Source organism: Sus scrofa, chromosome 5 (assembly GCF_000003025.6).
Source record: "Sus scrofa isolate TJ Tabasco breed Duroc chromosome 5, Sscrofa11.1, whole genome shotgun sequence".
NCBI lineage: Eukaryota > Metazoa > Chordata > Mammalia > Artiodactyla > Suidae > Sus > Sus scrofa.
In genome coordinates this window covers 51,022,216-51,043,078 of record NC_010447.5, presented here as the reverse complement: position 1 = coordinate 51,043,078, position 20,863 = coordinate 51,022,216, and the positions used below count along the sequence as shown (strand labels likewise).

Below are 20,863 nucleotides of genomic sequence, written 5' to 3'. Positions count from 1 at the left end.
GCACAGTGGTTAAGATTCAAACTGACCACAAGGTTATGGAGATTTACAAGGTTAAGTCACCTTAGGCAAACTATTTACTGTTCCTAGGCTTTTTTTTTTCAGTTGTAAACTATTTTTACTATAAAAACAGGGTCAATACAGGTTGACAATGCAAGTATTACCTGAGAACGTGTCCCCTTGGTTCCTGAATTTGCTAGGTTTCTATATACCAGCAAGCCTCCATTAGCACTTCAGAGGTTTCATGGTCCTTTTCAGATATTCTTTGATTGATTATATGTATACATTGTTTGGAAACAAGAGTCCATATGACACTAAACAAAAAAATCTGATGTATCTTTCAGATACTTCAACTGCAATATGGGACAATAACAATACAATAGCAGGACTATTTTAAGAATTAAGAATTGAAAAATACTTAGAATATTCCTGGCAATAGTGAAACTCAATACATGTTAGCTATTATTTTTCAACCTCAACTGTGTGGGTCAGTCTCTGAGATACTTGAAAGCATAATCTTTGTTTTGACAATCTGTGTATCGCCATGACCTATCACCTGTCCCAAAACACACTTAGTAACTGTTTCTCAAATAAAAATGAAGTTAAGATTGAGAACTGAAGAAAAAAAAAAAAAAAAGAGTTCCCGTCGTGGTGCAGTGGTTAACGAATCCGACTAGGAACCATGAGGTTGCGGGTTTGATCCCTGGCCTTGCTCAGTGGGTTAACGATCCGGCGTTGCCGTGAGCTGTGGTGTAGGTCGCAGATGCGGCTCAGATCCCGAGTTGCTGTGGCTCTGGCGTAGGCTGGCAGCTACAGCTCCGATTCGACCCCTAGCCTAGGAACCTCCATATGCCACGGGAGCAGCCCAAGAAATGGCAAAAAGACAAAAAAAAAAAAAAAAAAAAAAAAAAGATTGAGAACAGCAGCAATGTTTAAGCTAGAGAATCTTTAGGGAAGATCAATTTTTTTTTTTTTTTTTTTTTTTTTTTTTTTGTCTTTGTAGGGCCACACCCAGGGCATATAGAAATTCCCTGGCTAGTGGTCTTATCGGAGCTGCAGCTGACCAGCCTACGCCACAGCCACAGTGGCTCCGGATCTAAGCTGCGACTGCGACCTACATCACAGTTCACAGAAACATTGGATCCTTAACCCGCTGAGGGAAGCCAGGGATCAAACTCACGTCCTCAAGGATACTAGTCAGGTTCGTAACCACTGAGCCACGCCAGGAACGCCAACATTTTATATTGAGATGAAATCAGGCTGTATATTATCATATATCTATCAACTCTAAGGATTAATAACCCAAATGATGATTGTTTTAACACTCTGGCTCATCATGACAATTTTTATTACAATCCTACTTGGCTTCTTTCAGACTCTGGTGTATTACTTTCCTGGGCCCTAGGCCTGTGCTAATTTGCATGAGTTTTAAACTAATCATTAGATTTAAAAAGCAATTGTGCAATTTAAATCCTTGGCACTTAATTGGCTTGCTACCTCAAGGCATTAAATTACCCTGAAAGATTTCTTCAGACCTACCAGTCTATACAAGAACAAGAAAGTGTTACAGTTGTGTTGTAGAACTTAAACCGATGATTCAGAAAATACGATGTTAAACAGTGGATCACCCTGCAGCTCTCCAAGTGCCCATAACGGACTGTATCTACACTTTCGGACACCATCTCCATCACTTTAGCATTAAAATTAAAAGCCCAGCTGTCCGGCCCCGAAAAGAGGTTGGGGGTGGGTGGCTGGGTGGGTGTGTTTCGGCGGCCGCGTGGCCACGCCTTGGGATCTCCTGACTGGCAGGTGGCCTGTTAGGCGTCCTGACATCAGGGTCACCCCAGGAGGCAGAGCAGTAACTGCCTCCCCGCGCGGCAGGGCTTGACAACGCCTGCGAGCCGTGCACCCATCACATGGGCTGCAGTCAACCCTTGAGGGAGAGCTAGCCAAGCACGGCACACGGCAGGGCAGGAGGCAGAGGAATGGGCTGAGGGGCTGCGGGCGAGATGGGTAGGATCCTAACAGGGCTTGGCGTGCCCTGTGTTTGGAGGGTCAGGACCTTGCACCAACCTCCACGAAGGCATCAGTCAGGTCACTAGCTCGGTCCATCACTGGCAAATGGCGCCCGGCCACGATTTTCACCTTCAGCTTCCCAGGCATCGTCTCGGCTTCGGCCTCTGCTTGGGCTCCTGCAGAAACAAACAAGCGAGTCTGCGTCGAGCGCCCAGGCGGGCGGGGGAGGGGCGGGAGCGCGCGGGGAACGGCGCGCGCCGAAGGGAGCGCGCGGGGTCACTGACAGCGGAGGGCGCGCGGAGGCGCGCTGCGCCGCTGGCCGCCACTTACTCTGAGAAGAGACAGCGGGCCGTCTCGCGCGGGAGCTGAGGCCTCATTCCGGAGAGGCAGCTAGAGGAGTGGCCCCGGTGGAGGCTTCTGACCCGGCGCCACACCGCTGGCAAGAGAAGCAAAAGCCACTCGGCATCCCGTTGAACCGCCGCAGCCCAGACAAGCGTTTCTCCTCCCCCCAAAATGGCGGCTCCCCGGGCGGGGTGGAGGCATCGATCGCTCGGCGCTCGGCGCACCTCTCCGGGGAGAGACTAAATTCGCTTACAGATCACCGAGGCGGGACGGATTTCGGGGAGGCCGGGAGGCAGGGGAACGCGTCGAGCCCCGCATCATCCACCGAGCCCCGGCTGTAGGTTAGCGCCCAGGACGAAAGCCCGCTCAGTCTTCCGGGGGTGAATCACAGGTTCCCTCAGTGGCTTCCCTGCGGGCGGCTGCCTTCCCACTTGCGACGCTGCATTTCCGAAGGGCTGGGACAGAAGGAGCAGCAACGGTGACAACCAGCGGAGCGATTCCAGTCTTTTACGACCCATTTAGTTCTTGAAATCAGCTTACCTGGTTTTTACGTGGGAAGGGTACAGTTTTTGTTTTATATGAAATGGAGTGCGGAATTTCAGGAACATTTTGGATAGTGGAGTAAGTAGCACTCCTTATTCAGATATATATACGTGTACGGTGTACTGGGTTATAGTTGTTAAGGTAGGTCTTGGGGGCGAGTGGGGTGTTGAACACTTCGGAATCCAAAGCCACTCTTAGACCATCTCAGTGTGGTTATTAAGCATCTACAAACCTAAATACCAAGATTTCTGGCAGGAGTTCACAACCTCCTACCATAGGAAATTGTGCTCAAATGCAAGAAATGGACCAGTTGAGCTTAATTAAACATCTTGAAGAGTCGACCCAGTTACAGATACAGACAGCTATAGATAAACATTGCTAAAATGAAGCCTAATCTGTAGGTTCAAACCTTCAAAAAAAGATTAAGAAAATTGAGACATACACACAGGAGGTAACACAAATCACTCCATACCAAATATCAAGAGCAGCATTAACAATACATGCCTTAACAAGTACCAAAATTGGCATTAACAGTTACAGTAGAAAGAATATACCACTGGATTCATCAATAGAGGAAAATTCACAAATGAGATAGCAGGATGCTATTTTTACCTTTAGTACTCAACTGAGAAAGGCATCCAAATTGGGAGGGAGGAAGTTAAACTGTCATTATTTGCAGGTGACATTAGAAAGGCTCCACACTGAAAAACTGTTAAGAACTGATAAATGAATTCAGTATAGTTGCAGGATTCAAAATCAATATATAGAAATCGTTTGCTTTCTATAAATGAGTAACCAACTATCCAAGAAATTAAGGAACCATTTATAATTGTATAAAAAAGAATAAAATACCCAGGAATAAATTTAACCAAAGAGGTAAAGACTTGGATACACAAAAACGTATGACTTTGATGAGAGAAATAATGTCAAAATGTTTTTCAGTATTAATTTTTTGAAAAATAATGAAATATATTAGAAAATAGTCCATACTCATGGATTGAAAGAATTAGTATTGTTTGTCCATACTAGCCAAAGCAATCTAGAGATTTAATGCAATTTCTATCAAAATTACAATGGCATTTTTTAAAGGACTATAACAATTCTAAAATTTGTATGGAACCAGGAAAGACCATGAATAGCCATTGAAATCTTGAGAAAGAAGCACAAAACTGGAGGTATCATGCTCCCTGATTTCAGACTATACTGCAAAGCTGCAATATCAAAACAGGATGGTATTGTCATAGAAATAGACATACATCAATGAACAGAATAAAGAGTCCAGAAATAGACTGATCAATATATGTTCAATTATGTTACAACAAAGGAGCTGTGGTAAAATGGACAGCTACATGTAAAAGAATGAAACTAGATCACCATCTTACACAGGCACAAATTAACTACAAATCCATTAAACATTTGAATGTAAGACCTGAAACCATAAAACTCCTACAAGAAAATATAAACAGTAAGTTCTTTGACATTGGTCTTGGCATTGAATTTTGGGACCAACTCCAAAAGAAAAGGCAACAAAAGCAAAAATAAACAAGTGGGACTACATCAAACTAAAAAAGCTTCTGCATAGGAGAGGAATCCATCAAGAGAAGGAAAAGGCAACCTACTGAATGGGAATACAAATCATATATCTGATAAGGGGTTAATATTCCAAAATGTGTAAGGAATTCAAACAGCTCATTAGCAGAAAGTCAAACATTCTGATTTAAAAATGGGCAGAGGATCTACATAAACATTTTTCCTGAGAAGACATACAAATGGCCAATAATGATGCTGAACATGAAAAGATGTTAGCATCACTAATTATCATGGAAATACAAATCAAAACTGCAATGAGATACCAGTTTACACCGATTGGGATGACTACTATTAGACAAATATTAAGTTGAAGAGGATGTGAAGACAGGGGATATCTCCTACATTGTTAGTGAAAGTGAAAATTGGTGCAGCCACTATGAATAACATTATAGAGACTCCTCAAAAAATTAAAAAGAACTACCACATGGTCCAGCTATTCCACTTGTGGGTATTTATCTTTAGAATACAAAAACACTAATTTGAAAAGATGCATGCATTTTCATTACAGCATTTTTGACAAAATAGCCAAGATATGAAAGCAACCTAAGTGATCATTGATAGATGAATGGATAAAGAAAACAATGTATACGATGGAATATTAATTAGCCATTTAAAAAAAAAAACAAGGAAACCTTGCCATTTGTGACGACATGAATGGGTCTTGAAGGTATCAGGCTGAGTGAAATAAATCAGAGAAGGACAAATACCATGTGATTTCACCTATATGTGGAGTCTAAAAAAACGAAAAACAGATAAAAACCAAATTCATAGATAAAGAGAAAATGGTGGTGGTTACAAGAGGAGAAGGGGATTGAAGGTGAGCAAAATGATTAAAGAAGTAAGTAGTCAATTGTATAGTGCTGGATGGTAACTAGACTTGTGTTGTTCACTTTACAGTGTATTCAGATATCAAATTTTTATGTTGTGCACCTGAAATTAATATATTCTATAACAATTTTACCACAGTAAAAAAAAAAAAAAATACTCAACAGGTTAAGTACTCTAGGCAGTGGTGACCCAAAATCATCTTTTCAAGGAAAAAATTTCTTATGCAGAAGGAAGATTGTTCACGTAAGTGAGAAGTTGAACTCCAAAGAGAGAAGAGAAACACTACCTCAAAGTAAAAATGTAAAGAGTTCTCTCTTGGCACAGCAGGTTAAAAATCCTGTATTGTCTCTGCTATGGCTCTGGTTAAAGCAGTGGTGGGAGTTCAAGCCCTGGCCTGAGAACTTCCCCATGCTGCAGAAACTTTGGTTATCCAAACTGTGACGAAAGTATATAGAACACAATTCCAATGCAAATTTCCTTAGATGTACCTGAGGTGTTTTGTGAAAGCTGATTCTACTTTTTTTTTTTTTTTTTTTTGACCACGTGAGAAGCATATGGAAGCTCCTGGGCCAAAGATCAAACCCAAGACACAGCAGGGACAACCTGAATCCTCTTTACTCCTGGGCCACCAGCAAGGTCAGCTACACTATGTGATCAACTAATCCTGGTGTGTTTTGTTTTAGTGGTAGAGTTGAAATAGCTTTTTTACTGAAAGTACTTCCATACTACCATCTTTTTTTTTTAATACCAAAAAATATAAAGAAAAAAATCAGAAAACTGAAGTTTAGCAACAATCTTAATGGAAAATAAGAGTTACAAGTAGTTGTAATGTTAAAAAAATAAAAATAAAAAAATTGCAAATTGCACAATTAAGAGGTTAGCAGTTCAGCCTTCTAATTAGTAGCCTGTTGGGTTCTTGTACATAGCTGTTGCCTTAGGCTTCATCAACAGGAGATTATAATTAAGATGCTTCCTGAAGTTTTTTTAATAGAATTAAGCCTAACTTTAGTTTGTTTTCTAATAATTGTACCAGTTTAATTAGTGCTGGGAATAATGCTGACTTTCCTGACAAATCTATCATGATCTGTTTCCTGATTACCTTCTTTAGCTTCAGGTCTTTCCACTCTTTGTATTTTAGATCCTACAGTAATAACAAGAGTTAATGTATATTGAGTATTTGCTGTGTACCAGCTACTGAATTCCGTGCATAACAGCTTTTAAGCCTCCCTGAAAACCTGAGATAGGAATTAGCAGCTTTCATTTTATAGCTGAGGAAATCAGGGCTTTGCAAAGGTATGATAATTACCCCAAATCAAGGAGCTGGTACTGTTGGAAGCAGGATTTATATCTAGACAATGCCATTCCAAGAATTCATGCTCTTTAAAGGCTACATCTGGTTTTCCAATAAACTATGCTTTTTCTCTCTGCTCAGAATGCCTTTCTCATAGTTATCCTAGAAAACTTTTAAGAAATAACTCAGTTTAAATGTGACTTCAAATGTCTTCCCTATTCCCCTTCCTAACAAACATACTATCTGTTCCAGCAACTTTGCTGCCACTTAACTAGCACGTGAATTATTGCACTGTCCGTATACATCGTTATTTACCTGTCTCTCCCCTACTCGACTATGAGGACCTTGAGGGGAAGAACTGTCTCCTACTCTCTAGTCTCTCAATTCTCACTTTCCTACCCTGTGCCCTTCTTATGATCACAAATGTTTGTGGAATTAAATTTAAGTAACATTCAACACATATGCTATTACTACTTTACTCTCTTTTGTTTCCTGGCTTCCTAAAATCTTTTCATCTCTCTCCCGCACTTCAAAGTTAAACTTCTCAAAGGTTGTCTATATTCTCCTTACCTCCAAGGCACTCCTAAAACTATTCTATCTGGCTTTAGCTACCACCACAAAACGGCTTTCACTAAGGCCATTTATAAACTTTGATTGCTAAATCCAGTGGACAGTTTGCGTTTTACATAACTCTGAATAGCATTTGACAACTGATCTTACTCTTCTTGAAAAACTCTTGCAAGCTTCTCTTACTTATTCTGCTATATATGTCTTCTCAGCCTACTCTCTGCCTTTAACAAATAATGTGTTTTTCTGCAGGTTCCATTCTTGGTCCTCTTAACTGTACTCTCTCCCTCAGTGATCTCATTCATGTTCATAATTTTCATTTTTATCTCTTTAGCTAAGGATTATCACATGTTTATGGGGGTTTTTTTGTTTTTATTTTTGTCTTTTCTAGGGATGCACCTGAGGCATATGGAGGTTCCCAGGCTAGGGGTCTAATCGGAGCTGTAGCCACTGGCCTACTCCAGAGCCACAGCAGCATGGGATCTGAGCCGCGTCTGTGACCTACACCACAGCTCACGGCAATGCCGGATCCTTAACACACTGAGCAAGGCCAGGGATCGAACCCACAAACTCATGGTTCCTAGTCGATTCATTAAGCACTGTGCCACAACGGGAACTCCTCACATGTTTGTGTTTAACCCACAACTTTCTTCTGGGGTCTGGATCCATATATGCAACTGCCTAGTTTTTATTTCCATTTAGAATTTCAGATTGACTTTAAAGTCAACATATCCAAAGCGGAATTTTTCTTTACCTCTCCCACAACAACAGCAACAATAACAAAATAAAAATCCAGGTCCTCCTCCACTGTGTTCCCCATCTCAAACAGTAACATCACCAGCTACTTAGTCAAGGGCTCAAGCCAGAAACTCACTGGTGTAAGTTTGAGGGAAGATACAAATGACAACTTGAACTTGGTTCAGTTACTTTTGCATTGATTTACTTCTAAAGCAGCAAATCAGCTGAGTAAAGGATTAAAAATGAGCCAAATAGGGAGCATCTTCCCATCGGTCCCCTTGCATCATATAAAAGCATGCCTAATGGACCGTGGGCATCCTCACCACATTGAGTAAGACTTTCTCCAGATTGTTAGACTATTGAAGTGGAACACATTGCTTTGTATCAGCACCATCAATGCATTCAGTGAGCTCTGTCACATGGGTGTAATGGGCAGGTATGTAGGCCTTGACTTTCTTATTGTGCCAGCACCAGAACAAGCTCCCTTTATCAGTGTCTATATTGCAAAGCCTAAAGGTTTTCCATTTATATCTACTTAAGGCCTTTGTGAAAACTCTAGCCACAACTAACAATTATCTTGACTCTTCCTCTTCCTTACCCTTGACACCCAATTAATCACAAAGTCCTGTGGTTTATAATTCCTAAAGATCTCTCGAATCCATTTACTTTTCTCCATTATTTATCACCTAGATGAGAAAGTAGCCCCACTTCCACTCTTGCTTTACTCCAATCCACCCACTATGAACCAGCCCAAGTGATCTTTTTAAATAGAAAAGATATTTGCATCACTCTATTTTAGGGGAACTTTTTGCTAAAGATCAGAGGACTCGCCTTTATTCTTGTCACACTCTTTATAAGAAAGTAAAAATGTTCAGAACTTAAAGAGGGCGTCCGTCAGAAGTGAGTTTTTTAATTTTTTTTTTGCATTTTCTTGGGCTGCTCCCGTGGCATATGGAGGTTCCCAGGCTAGGGGTCCAATCGGAGCTGTAGCCACCAGCCTACGCCAGAGCCACAGCAACACGGGATCCGAGCCACGTCTGCAACCTACACCACAGCTCACGGCAACGCCAGATCCTTAACCCACTGAGCAAGGCCAGGGATCGAACCCGAAACCTCATGGTTCCTAGTCGGGTTCGTTAACCACTGCGCCACCAGGGGAACTCCAGGTGAGCCATACCTTGTTTTTCGCCTCAATGTTGACATTGTGTGAAAGCAGCTTTGCTGCCATGGAGGAATTCTGATCAAGGGCGGCATAGTGGAAGGCAGTGTTGCCACTGACGTCCACGACATTTGGGTCAGCCCCATCTTCCAGAAGAATATTTGCACATTCTTCTTCCTGGCACTGGGTGGCCTGTCAGTACTATGCCAAGAAATAGATGATAAATTCAAAGGAACCATGCCACAAGTTTCACCAATTCCTTAGATTTCAATGAGATAGACTCTTTTTTTTGTTTGTTTGTTTTTGTATTTGCTATTTCTTTGGGCCACTCCCGTGGCATATGGAGATTCCCAGGCTAAGGGTCGAATCGGAGCTGTAGCCGCCGGACTACGCCAGAGCCACAGCAACTCAGGATCTGAGCCACGTCTGCAACCTACACCGCAGCTCACGGCAACACCAGATCGTTAACCCACTGAGCAGGGGCAGGGATCGAACCCACAACCTCATGGTTCCTAGTCGGATTCATTAACCACTGCGCCACGACGGGAACTCCTTTAATTTATAACATTTACAACAATGGTATAAAGTCCTCGTTGTGGAGTTCCCTTGTGGTGCAGTGGGTTAAGGATCTGGCATGGTCACTGCATCAGCCCAGATCACTGCTATGGTGTGGGTTCAACCCCTGCCCAGGAACTTCAGCATGCCACAGGTACACCCAAAGGGGAAAAAAAAAAAAAAAAAAACTTTCATTCCCTTTGGAGAATGCTAGGAAACCAACACATTCTTCTGAAAACAGAAACTATTAAGAGAATAAATGAAGCATTTATCTTGCCTTTCCTAGAAGAACTGCACCTCAGGATAGCCTGAGGGAATAATTTATAAAGGAAAATTTCTCTATATAGAAGTATTCCAGTTCATAAATGAAGAAATATTAAAATTTAAATATCACCAACCTGCAATCTCAAATGAAATCCAGAATTTATGCAATGTTGATCAGTGCCTGCAAACATGACAAAAGGAGAGACAATTAGGCATCTGTGTCTCCTGATTTTATATTGTAGGATGTGCATAACCCCCGTGAAGTATCCCTGCCAAAAGAAATGATCCCGAATCTGATGAAATACCTATACCTAACCATCAGTATTACAGGAGACAAAGGAACATGTTGGAGTTCCCATTGTGACTCAACAGATTAAGAACACGACTAGCATCCATGCGGATACAGGTCTGATCCCTGATCTCACTGAGTGGGTTAAGGATCTGGCATTGCCATGAGTTGTGATGTAAGTGTAGGCTGCAGACATGGCTCAGATCCTGCGTTGCTGTGGCTGTGATGTAGGACGGTAGCTGCAGCTCTGATTCAATCCCTAGCCAGCGAATTTCCATATGCTGTAGGTGCAGCCTTAAAAAGAAAAAAAAAAGGAACATGTTAAATAACCTCATGGGAACACAATCAGGGAAACTTAAAATAAGGGCAGTTTATAAAACAAATGACCAAATTTCTCCAACAATATATAAATATTTTTTAAAGGTGGCAAAATGTTACATTTTTTTTTTTCTCTTTTTTCGGCCACACCCACAGCAAATGGAAGTTCCTGGACCAGGGTTCAAATCCAAGCAATGGCTGCAACCTAAGCTTGAGCTGCAGCAGCATCAGATCCTTAACCCACTACACTATAGCAGGAACTCCAGAATGTTATATATTTTAAAGGATTTAAGACACAATTCTATCAAACGTAGTGTAAGAATCCTAACTGGATCCTAGGTTAACAAATCACCTGTAAGAACACTGTTGAAACAATCAGGAAATTTTTTATTTTGACTGTGTATTTGATAAGTATGTGTCTTAGGCATAATAACATTATCATAGCTGTTTTAATTCTGTATTTCAGAGTGAAGGGGACAGAATAAACCACCACAAAATGTGCCCCTTTGGCATATGTGGATTATTTTGAGCTAAAGTCAGTCAAGACCCAGCAGATTCAAGAAAAACTTTTCCCTCTCCTATTATTGTCTAAAAGAATTTAGATAGGGGGCTACGCTCAGAGAGAGAGACCTATTACCAGAGATGAATTTTCTGTCTGAAAGATTTACCTGCATAGTTGGGCAAATATCTAATTAATGAACATCTGATCTCAAATTTCTGTGAATTGTCTTCCTTCTCTTTAAAACTCCAGACTCCTATCCTATTCTTTATAGCTCAGGATGGTATATAACCCTCCAGTTTCCTGACTGCCTTTGAGTCTCATGATCTCTGTGAGGCTGCCATACATATGAATTTGAATATGCTTTTCTCCAGTTATTCTGTCTTATGGCAATTTTTTATTTTTTTATTTTTTTTTTTTTATTTTTTTTTTTGGCCGTGCCTGTAGCATGCAGAAGTTCTTGGGCCAGGGACGAAACCTACACCACAGCAGAGTGTAGGGGACAGAATACACACAGCCTGAGCCACAGCAGTGACAACACCAGGTCCTTTAACCAATAGGCCACCAGGGAATGCCCCAACTTAATTTTTAGAACAGCCAAGAACCTAGAAGGGAAGAAGAGAAACTGTTTTCACCTCTACAAGAAATGCACATAATAAAAGCTTTAAAATTTCTTCTATTGTGAGTTATTTTACTCATCCTGATCTGGGGTGTTGGTGACATTTAGGTTGAAATCTTTTTTTTTTTTTTTTTCTTTTTAGGGCAGAAACTGTGGCATATGGAAGTTCCCAGGCTAGGAGTCAGATTGGAATTGCAGCTGTTGGCCTATGCAACAGGCACATCAACACCAGATCCAAGCTGTGTCTGTGACCTACACCACAGCTAATGGCAATGCTAGAACCTTAACCCACTGAACAAGGCCAAGGATTGAACCTGCATCCTCATGGATACTAGTTGGGTTCTTAACACACTGAGCCACAACAGAAACACCCTAAGTTGAAATCTAAAAGATGAATAGGGATTAGTTACAAGCCAGAAGTCACTTCCTCAAAGAAACCATACCTTAACTCCCAGATTAGTTCAGCATCTCCTGTTGTGTAGCATCATAGTACTTTGTTACCCCTTCTGCTACCAAAATAATTTTGACTAAATAATTAATTATGCAAATAGTTGCTTAAAGTCTTCTGCCCTAATAATATATAAGCCCCTTAAAATCAAGCACTGTCCATTTCTGCCTCATCCTTTCACGTCTGGTACATTACCCACAGTAGTCAATTCAATACATTTTTATTGAATGAATAAAATATCACATCCCTGTGAAGAAAATTATATGGTGGATTCTCAAGTTCAATAGATTGCCAAGGACTTGCAAGGAGGCAATATCCCTAAATTCAAATCTTAACTCTGTCATTTACTGTGTGAGACTGAGTAAATTATTTACTCTGTAAAAATTAAGGATTTCTGTAAGAGCTGGGAGAATTAAGGTAACACATTTAAAATTTCTAGAACACAGAAGTATCCAACAGTTAACTATTGTTATTCATTTATTCAGCAAATATTTGTATGTGGTAGAAACTGTTCAGGGAACCAGAGGTTTCATGGTGAATGAGAAACATGATATCTCTGCCCTCATGGGATACATTTTAGTAGAGGAGAAGTAAATAAACAAGTAAATGAATACTGTAACTTCAGGCAAATATGTATATATATGTGTGTATATTATATATTAAATATATAATAAATAATACGGAGGCATTATTTTAAATAGAATAACTTGAAAATAGCTCTTTTTTTTTTAGGAAGATAGTATCTGGAAAAAAGGAGAATACTCAATCCAAAGATGTAGGGAGAAAGGGATGGCAAAGAAATTAGCTTCTGCATAAAAATCTATTATGATTGTGGGTTTATTTATTTTTCTCTACAGTTTCATAAAAAATTTTTTTTTGCTGTATATGTATTGAGGCTGTTAAAATTGTGATATCTTCCTGATGTTCCTTTCAACATTACAAAGTGAACCGGTAGTATATTTTCGTTTGTTTGGCCAAACCCACAGCACATGGAAGTTCTGGGGCCAGCAGTGGAGTCAGAGCTAAAGGTATGGCCTACACCGCAGCTTTGGCAACATCAGATTCTTAACCCCCTGTGCCACAGCAAGAACTCCCAGTAGTAATATTTTTGCATGAAAATATATTTCATTTATATTATTATTGTTATATCAGCTTTCTTTTGGTTAGTATTCTCACAGCATATATTCTTGCCTACTTTTTTATAAAACTTCTGCGTGTATATTTTTGCATATTATCGTGAGGCGTATTTTCCCTAGAACGATGTCTCTCATAGTTCGCACTCAGAAAATACTTATTGAATAAATGAATTTGTTGACTGGAGATAGTACTACGTGTCAGTTGTTAGAGAAAGTTAAGGGCTCATGTAAATGGTTGTTCCCGAGTGTTTTATTGAACTGACTGTGTGGCTCTTTCAAATATATGCAAACAGCAGCCCTTTTAAAGAGCTCTCAGGAGCTTTTGACTATAGGGCTCTCCCTTCCCCCACCCCGCTGGGCCTTGGGAGGCATTTCCTCCCCTGCTAACCACAAGGCAAAACTGGGGGCTGTGGGAGGGGGTATATAGATCCTGTAATTTTATATGTTAAGGAACTAAGGTATGGTAGTAATTTTCCTATGGTTAGTGAACACTCCCCCTCTTTCCTTCCTGTAACACAGCTCTTGCAAACAACAAAGTAATTTTACAATTCTATTTTGGTGATCATATTTTCCATAACAAGTGTAAAAGTCCTGAGGCAAAAATGAGCGCTATTTTTCCTTGGAGTAAAGTAAGCAAAGGGAAGAAGGATGGCCGAGCACTGCTTTTGTTGTTCTTGTTAAGGAATTAAACTGGCCCTTTATTTGGTATTATATGTCCAATTTCTGGAACAAACTGCATTTTTCTCTTGTTACTCTTCTTCCTGTAGAATGCCCTTTCTCTCCTCATCTACCCCAGCCTTACCGTCTCCTTCAACATCAGTTCCTGTTTACTGACAACACTTTCCTTGTATAAGGCATAAGACCTTGATCTCCAAAAGTGTGCAATTTAGGTGTGTGGATAAAACATTTACTAACCATGAGAAATGTAGTGCTATGGGAACAGCTAATGAAAACAGACAAAATTCAACTAAAAAAGCATGTTTTGGAATTGCCCTACTGGAAGAAAACTTAATGACTTTTGTGATGAATAAATTGCACAGTTGCAGGAGCTGATGCAAGAAGTCACTAAACCCAAAGGCAATTTAGTATTACTGAGTCAAGGAAACCAAAATTTTAGTCTTAACAATAAAAATTTACAAAGCAAAAAAAAAAAAAAAAAAAAAGGAATCTATAATAAATGACTATATGGTGGGTGTTAACTGAATGGTTTGAACAAAATGTTAAAGGAGTTAAAAAAGAAATCTGGGAGGACTTCCCTAGGGGTCCAGTGGTTAAGATTTAGCACTTTCACTACTGTGGCCCAGGCTCAATCCCTGGTCCAGGAAGTGAGAACCCACGTTAAGCCATTGCATGCCATGCATTTAAAAAAAAAAAAAAAAAAAAAAAGAAAGAGAAAAGGAATCTTGCAATGGTCAGGGAAGAAGCCTCATATGGAAGGAAGGTAGATTTGAGCTGGAAATTTAGGGACGAGCAAGGTCTAGAAAGTGGGGATTCATTTGAGAAAAAAAAAATGAAGAGCAAGAGTATTGAAGAAATAAGTGCTTATGGAAGAGTCTAGAAATAATAATTAGGATTATTTGGCTGGACTTAGGGTTTTGGAGAAAAGGGATAACTTGGAAGAAAGATGAGTTATGCCCAGGAATACACATCAATTGGGAGGGAGGTGATCTGATTGATAAGGCTAAGGCATAATGACACTATTGTGTAGGCAAAAGAAGACATTTAAGGATTTTTTGGGAAAGTAATCATAATCAGAACAATATTTTACTATGACAGTTCCATGAAGATTCAGCCTAAACTGAAGACCAAAAACAAACACTGCTGTGCTTTAGTTAGTAAATTAACATAAACGTGGTAACAGTGTTAATAGTAAGGAGAGTGGAGAAGGAAATTATTAAGGAAGAATTGATGAGATTTAAACACTGTATATCAGGAAGGGAAATACAGAAAATGAAGGCAAAACATGCCTCTGTTTCAAATCACGATGGAAAAGAAGTGGAGGCATTATTACTAGAAAAAGTGGATTCTGAAAGGCAAGAAAAATGACTCTAGTTTTGTACATATTAAGCAACAAAAAGCCAACTTAGTCAATCTAAGTGTAAAATTGGCTTTATTAAAAAATTCATAAATCAGGCAGCATATAGATACTCCCCCAACTAAAACAGAGAAAGTTGTTAATGGCAAAAAGGGGATGGGAATAGAAAGTTATTAGCAAAAAATGCAGTTTCAGCTAGGGTTACCCTCCTAAGAGGAAAGAAAGGACCTGTTGGACAGATTACCTCACCTAGTGCTGACCAGGTAATTCCAGGTTGACTGGTTAAAGTTCACATTCCTAGGGAATTGAGACAGCAATTAATATTAGGTATTCAGTCTTGGACTTAAGTGACTCCATTTGGGTCTATTTCTTTTTAACTATATTGAGTTGCATGAAGTCTTCCTCAGCTGTTCCAATCTGTTTTGACCACCCCCAAATTTGGTGACAACAGCAAGGATTTATTTACAACAGTTCTGAGTGTGGTTGGATGGCTCCTCTGTCATTTTTGCTGGGCCCACTCATGTAGTTGAGTATAGGTTGGCCAGGCTGGAATGTGGCCTTACAAACTAGCAGTTTGGCACTGGCTGGCAGCTAGGGGTCTCAGGTCTCCTCTGCATGGCCTGCCGTCCTATGGTGGGATAGCTGGCTCTGGTATGGTGGTCTTGGGCAGCAGCCTATCTGCTGCTGACATTTCTTTCCTTAACTGTTTCCAGTGTTTGAAAAGTCCATGTATAGTCAAGACCCATCATCTCGACCTAGTCACCTTTTTACTTTCAAAGTGACCTTGTTGCCTAAAATGATACCAGATTGCAATATTTTATTTTTTATATTTAGGGCCTTGAAAGGTGGGCTTCTTTAATTGAAGTGTTACATGTGTTGAGGTTTAGAGTAGGCCACCCCAAAACATATCTCAACGGCATAGTGATTATTTTGAATTGAAGTTTCTTCAGAAATAGCCAATGCAAGAGGGACACTCAGCCTCCTTTCTGTCTCCATGAAAACAGGAAATATATCTCCCGTGTGAAAGCTGCCCTCCTCCTTGTGTCTGAGGTTATCTCCAGAGACAGGGAATTGGGGCCGAGAAGCCTGTATAAACAAACCTGACAACTTCTTTAGTTTACTACCCATAGATTCTTCACTATTTGGGCACCCCAAACCTGTTTCTTTGTCATGCCAATTCCTCACAAATTTATTGGGGTTTTTTTGTCTAAAAAGTATAAAAACTGCCTGCTTTGGCCACTTCTTAGGTCCCATTTCTCTGGGCCCTACATGTACATACATTAAGCTTTGTTTCTTTTTCTCTTGTTAATCAGTTGTGTATCAATTTTATTATTAGTCCAGCTGCAAGAACACAGGAGAGGTAGAAGGGGAAATTTCCCTTCCTCAAAACACTCATATAAAAATTCTCATGACATAAAGATACAAAGACAAAAACATCCTTCATACTGTTCCTCAGATCATGTTTTAGTTTTTCAAAGTTATACATTGAGAATAAAATAATCCTAGCTTTAGGATGCCTTGAATTTCTGATGATAGGTGTATCAAATCCACCTCTTTCCAGATAAAAGAGAGATTGTCACATGGCCCATGTTAATGTCCAATGTTCTAGAAGTCCTTTGTCATACCTAACTTTCTCCGTTGTTCCCTGAAGATTGGTAATTTTGTGAAAAATAAGCAGGGATTAACAGAGTAAGGACACTTCAGTTCAATGACCTCAGTTATTATAGGCTCAGAGTAATGAGGCCTGAGGATTTAATAACAAAGAAGAGAGGAGAAAAGAGCTAGTGGATGACATCTGGAATCTGCCTGGAAAATTTTTGCTTGGGGTCAAATAGAATAAATAAATCTGAGATTGATGTCAATCTTAGAATATCTTTCTTGTATAGATGTTTCATTATGTTACAAGCTAAAACTTAATAGTTACTTTAAATCCTTTTTATAATAGAAACCATAATTAGTTGAATCAAAGGCTCATTTCAGCTCTCTTCTCTTCTCACCTAGGGTGTAGCCTATCTGCAGAGAACACATTGAAGGGCCCTCTTTGTCACATAGTGATATGGTATCTGAAATTACAGAAAAAATGTCTAGAAGAAAATAGGTACCTTGCTGTTTGGGGTTTTTATATTTTTTTGGCCATGCCCAAGGCATGTGGAAATTCCCAGGCCAGGGATCAACCCCAGGCCACAGCAGCAACCCAAGCAACAGCAGTGAAAACACTGCACCACAAGGGAACTCCCTTTAAATTTTTTAAAAGTTATTCTCTATTACATAGTTACAAAAGTCACAATGTTTTTGCTTAAAACATCTGCAACACAAGGGAACTCCCTTTAAATTTTTTAAAAGTTATTCTCTATTACATAGTTACAAAAGTCACAATGTTTTTGCTTAAAACATCTGGTTTTTGGCATAATATCTAAATAATGCACAAATTTTGAAGCATGAATAGATAATTTACCCGCTCTGTAAAATCTAAAAAGTGCCAAGTCAGCTGAGGAAGAGTCTGTCTGCTCATTCTCCATTGAGTGTGTTTCAGATTGCTCACTTAGTATATTCCAAACCCACTCCTGCTTCTCAAGCTTTTAATTCTATCCTGCCCCCTTTCATGTATATCTTTTTCTTGTGGAAGGAGCAAAATCAAGACCTGCATTGCAGATGGCTGACATATGGCACCTGGATTTAATGTGCCCCTAAAAATGGAGAGTTTTTAAATTAAACTTTTAGTTTTACAAAGAAATTTGTAGATTCATATGCAGTTGTAATATACAGAGAAATCCCAGTTTCCCCCAGTATCTTGCTGCAAAACGCTAGTGCAATAGTACCATTGTGACCTGATATTGTTAGCTCTCCAAAAAATGTTTTGTTGTTACATTATGGATTAGTTAAATCAGGAGAGCTAATTGGCAAGCAGGGATAACCTGAACATGCTAATTACCTACCACCTTCATTGCCTAACCAATTGAAGTTCAGAGTCACGCTAGAAAAATTGGATTAGTCATAGTCATTGCAGTGAATGAAATTAACTATGTAATTGTGAATTGCCCAAGGTTAATCCCATTAAAGGAAGGGTTCTTCATGAGGAAGTGGGGGAAAATATGAAGAAAAATCTTAAGTGTTCTTTATTTGTTGGGTTGTTTTCAAAATATACTCCCTTTCCCCATTCTGGTAAACTTTTTCTTTTTTTTTTTTTTTTTTTTGTCTTTTTGCCATTTCTCGGGCCGCTCCCGCGGCATATAGAGGTTCCCAGGCTAAGGGTCTAATCGGAGCTGTAGCCACTGGCCTACACCAGAGCCACAGCAACACAGGATCCGAGCCGCGTCTGCAACCTACACCACAGCTCACAGCAACACCAGATCGTTAACCCACTGAGCAAGGGCAGGGACCGAACCCGCAACCTCATGGTTCCTAGTCGGATTCATTAACCACTGCGCCACGACAGGAACTCCCCATTCTGGTAAACTTTTATGGGTGGTTGTGTGGTGAGCAGGATTCCAAAATGGTTCCCAAATTTCCCACCACATGTTGTGTGAGCCCTGATAACTCCTGGGACCATGAATCTGATGAATTTTCCTCTTGTGATCATGTTGTGGCATGGAAGATGTAACCTTAGGTAGGGAGATTATGTGGGTTGGCCTGACCTAGTGATGTGGGGACTTTAAAAGTAGAGCATTTCCTCTGGCTAGTTGAAGAAGGGAACATTTGAGAACTGTGTTCTGACTGGCCTTCCATGTCCTCAAGTGACAAGGGTGGTCATAGGGAAAGGGGCTAAGAGAACCTCTAGTTGCTGAGAGTAGTTCCTTACTGACAGCTAGCAAGTAAGCAGGACTTCAGTCCTACAACCCCTGCAAGAAACTGAATTCTGCCAATTATACCAATGAACTTGAAAGTGAATTTCTCCCCAGAGTCTCCAGATAAAATCTCAGGACAGCTGACACTTTAATTTCAGCTTTGCAATGTCCTAAACAGAGACCAACCACACCATACTAGTCTTCTGAACAGTTGATGAGGTAGAGGATGGGAAAGAAACACAGGTGACTCTGTAAAAAGTCATCACAATTTGGTTATGACCTCTCCCTTTGGGAATTTGCACACCAAAATTACATCATGAAACTAGAATATAACAAAGATTTATAATAAAAGGAAAATAGGAATGAATAAAGTCTCATGTGGCCCTGACTCATGTTTGGAATCATATTCAACAGCAGCAAGCTCAGCCCAGCCACATTCAATTCATTATTGTCATGCATAAAAACTGGTATCTGGTCCGTATGTCATGTCTGAGCATGTGTCATGTAAAAAACTTGGAAGCCCCTGTTAAACCTCAAAATTTCTTAATAGTTTCACCTTCTCTTGCTTTGTTGCTTCATTTGTTTCCCTGAGGAAAGCAGGTTTTTCATCATTGTCAAGGTAACCACTCCCTCCATCTGCATTCTTGGGGCATTTAGGAAAAAGCCAACTCCATTAGAAAGCCTTTTTAATTTTTTTTTTTTTTTCTGACCAGGAAGACAAATTTAGCTGCATTTTAAACTTATTAGCTACTACACATGATTTTAACATAAACAAAGAAAAAAATTGTTCCCTGCCACACCAGTTCCACAAGGATCAAGCCATTAGCTACTGAATTCACCCACCAACTACACCCTGAGGGGAATTCAGGATGGAGAGAAACTAGAAGAATTCAGTGCTTTGGATATACTGGGTCCCTAGATAGTTGAAATACATACGCAAGGAAAAATTTCAGTGACCCCAGATTCTTGCACCTTCTCATACACAGAAAAGCACAGCATCATCAACTTTATGGGCGTTTTTTGTTTATTTATTTATTTATTTATTTAATGCCATGCCCATGGCATTCAGAAGCTCCCTGGTCAGGAATTGAACCTAAGCCACAGCAGTGACAACACCACTTCCTTAACCCACTAAGCTACCAAGGAACTCCCCAAATAATTAACTTTAGACATCTATTCTTTTGTGATTAGCAGTAATATTTTTATGCTTGATTTCACGTTTTTCCAAGCCAATTTTTTTTTCTGTATATCTTGGCTCCTCTCTTGCCTTTGCCTTTTCTAAGCAATTCCTCAGAGCCATTTGAGAGTCTGTTTCCCAGGCGATAGTCTTCAGTAAGGTGAATAAAACTTAACTCACACTCTTTCCAGTGTGCATTTTACTTTCAGTCAACAAATAATCTCAGCCCCTTTTGACTGAGAAGTCTCATTCATTCATTCATTCACTCAACAAATACCTATTGAGCTGCAGCTGTGAGTTTTAAGTTAGGCTCTGGGAATACAAAGGCCAGATGTGATCTCTTTGGATAGAATTTACAGTTTAAAGGTAGAGATGGTCTCCTGTTGAGAGGAAGACATTTATCTCTACCCTTCTAGGTCATTCTGGCTGGTCCAAAAATTACATTGATTCAAGACAGATTAAGAGGAGAAAATCAAAACAAAGTTTGAGAGCATGCATACATGGGAGACACCCAGGAAAACTGAATAAGCTGCCAAAATGGCCAAAAACCCTCACCTGAAATACCATCTTTAGCTAAAGATAAATGAGCTTATTGGGGGTAGTGGTTTGGGATTTCAAAGGGGAGAAAGGTGACTGACATGGAGGTAGAAAAGTAAATGTTTGGTAA

The 20,863-nt window shown here is 39.9% G+C and overlaps 1 protein-coding gene and 1 long non-coding RNA gene across 25 annotated transcripts in view; one reads left to right on the top strand and one right to left on the bottom strand.

Moving 5' to 3' along the window:
- C2CD5 (C2 calcium dependent domain containing 5) overlaps nt 1-2,560 on the bottom strand; it is a 91,769-nt gene extending 89,209 nt beyond the window's left edge. For 19 of the 23 annotated variants that reach the window (XR_002344081.1, XR_002344082.1, XR_002344080.1 and 16 more), the window contains exons 1-2: nt 2,344-2,532; nt 2,071-2,189 (exon numbers count right to left, since the gene is read on the bottom strand). Coding sequence is in view for 20 of the 23 variants with exons in the window: in XM_021092223.1 (XP_020947882.1) it covers nt 2,071-2,160 (90 nt within the window). In the remaining 3 variants the exon portion in view is untranslated. Of the gene's footprint in view, nt 1-2,070; nt 2,190-2,343 lie in introns of all 23 variants that reach the window. The other 4 variants (XM_021092231.1, XM_021092228.1, XM_021092230.1 and 1 more) reach the window with 4 other exon arrangements.
- LOC110260726 overlaps nt 2,733-20,863 on the top strand; it is a 50,865-nt gene continuing 32,734 nt past the window's right edge. The window contains exons 1-2 of one of the 2 annotated variants that reach the window (XR_002344083.1): nt 2,733-2,976; nt 5,868-5,952. This is a non-coding gene — a long non-coding RNA (uncharacterized LOC110260726). The remainder of the gene's footprint in view (nt 2,977-5,867; nt 5,953-20,863) is intronic. The other variant, XR_002344084.1, reaches the window with a different exon arrangement.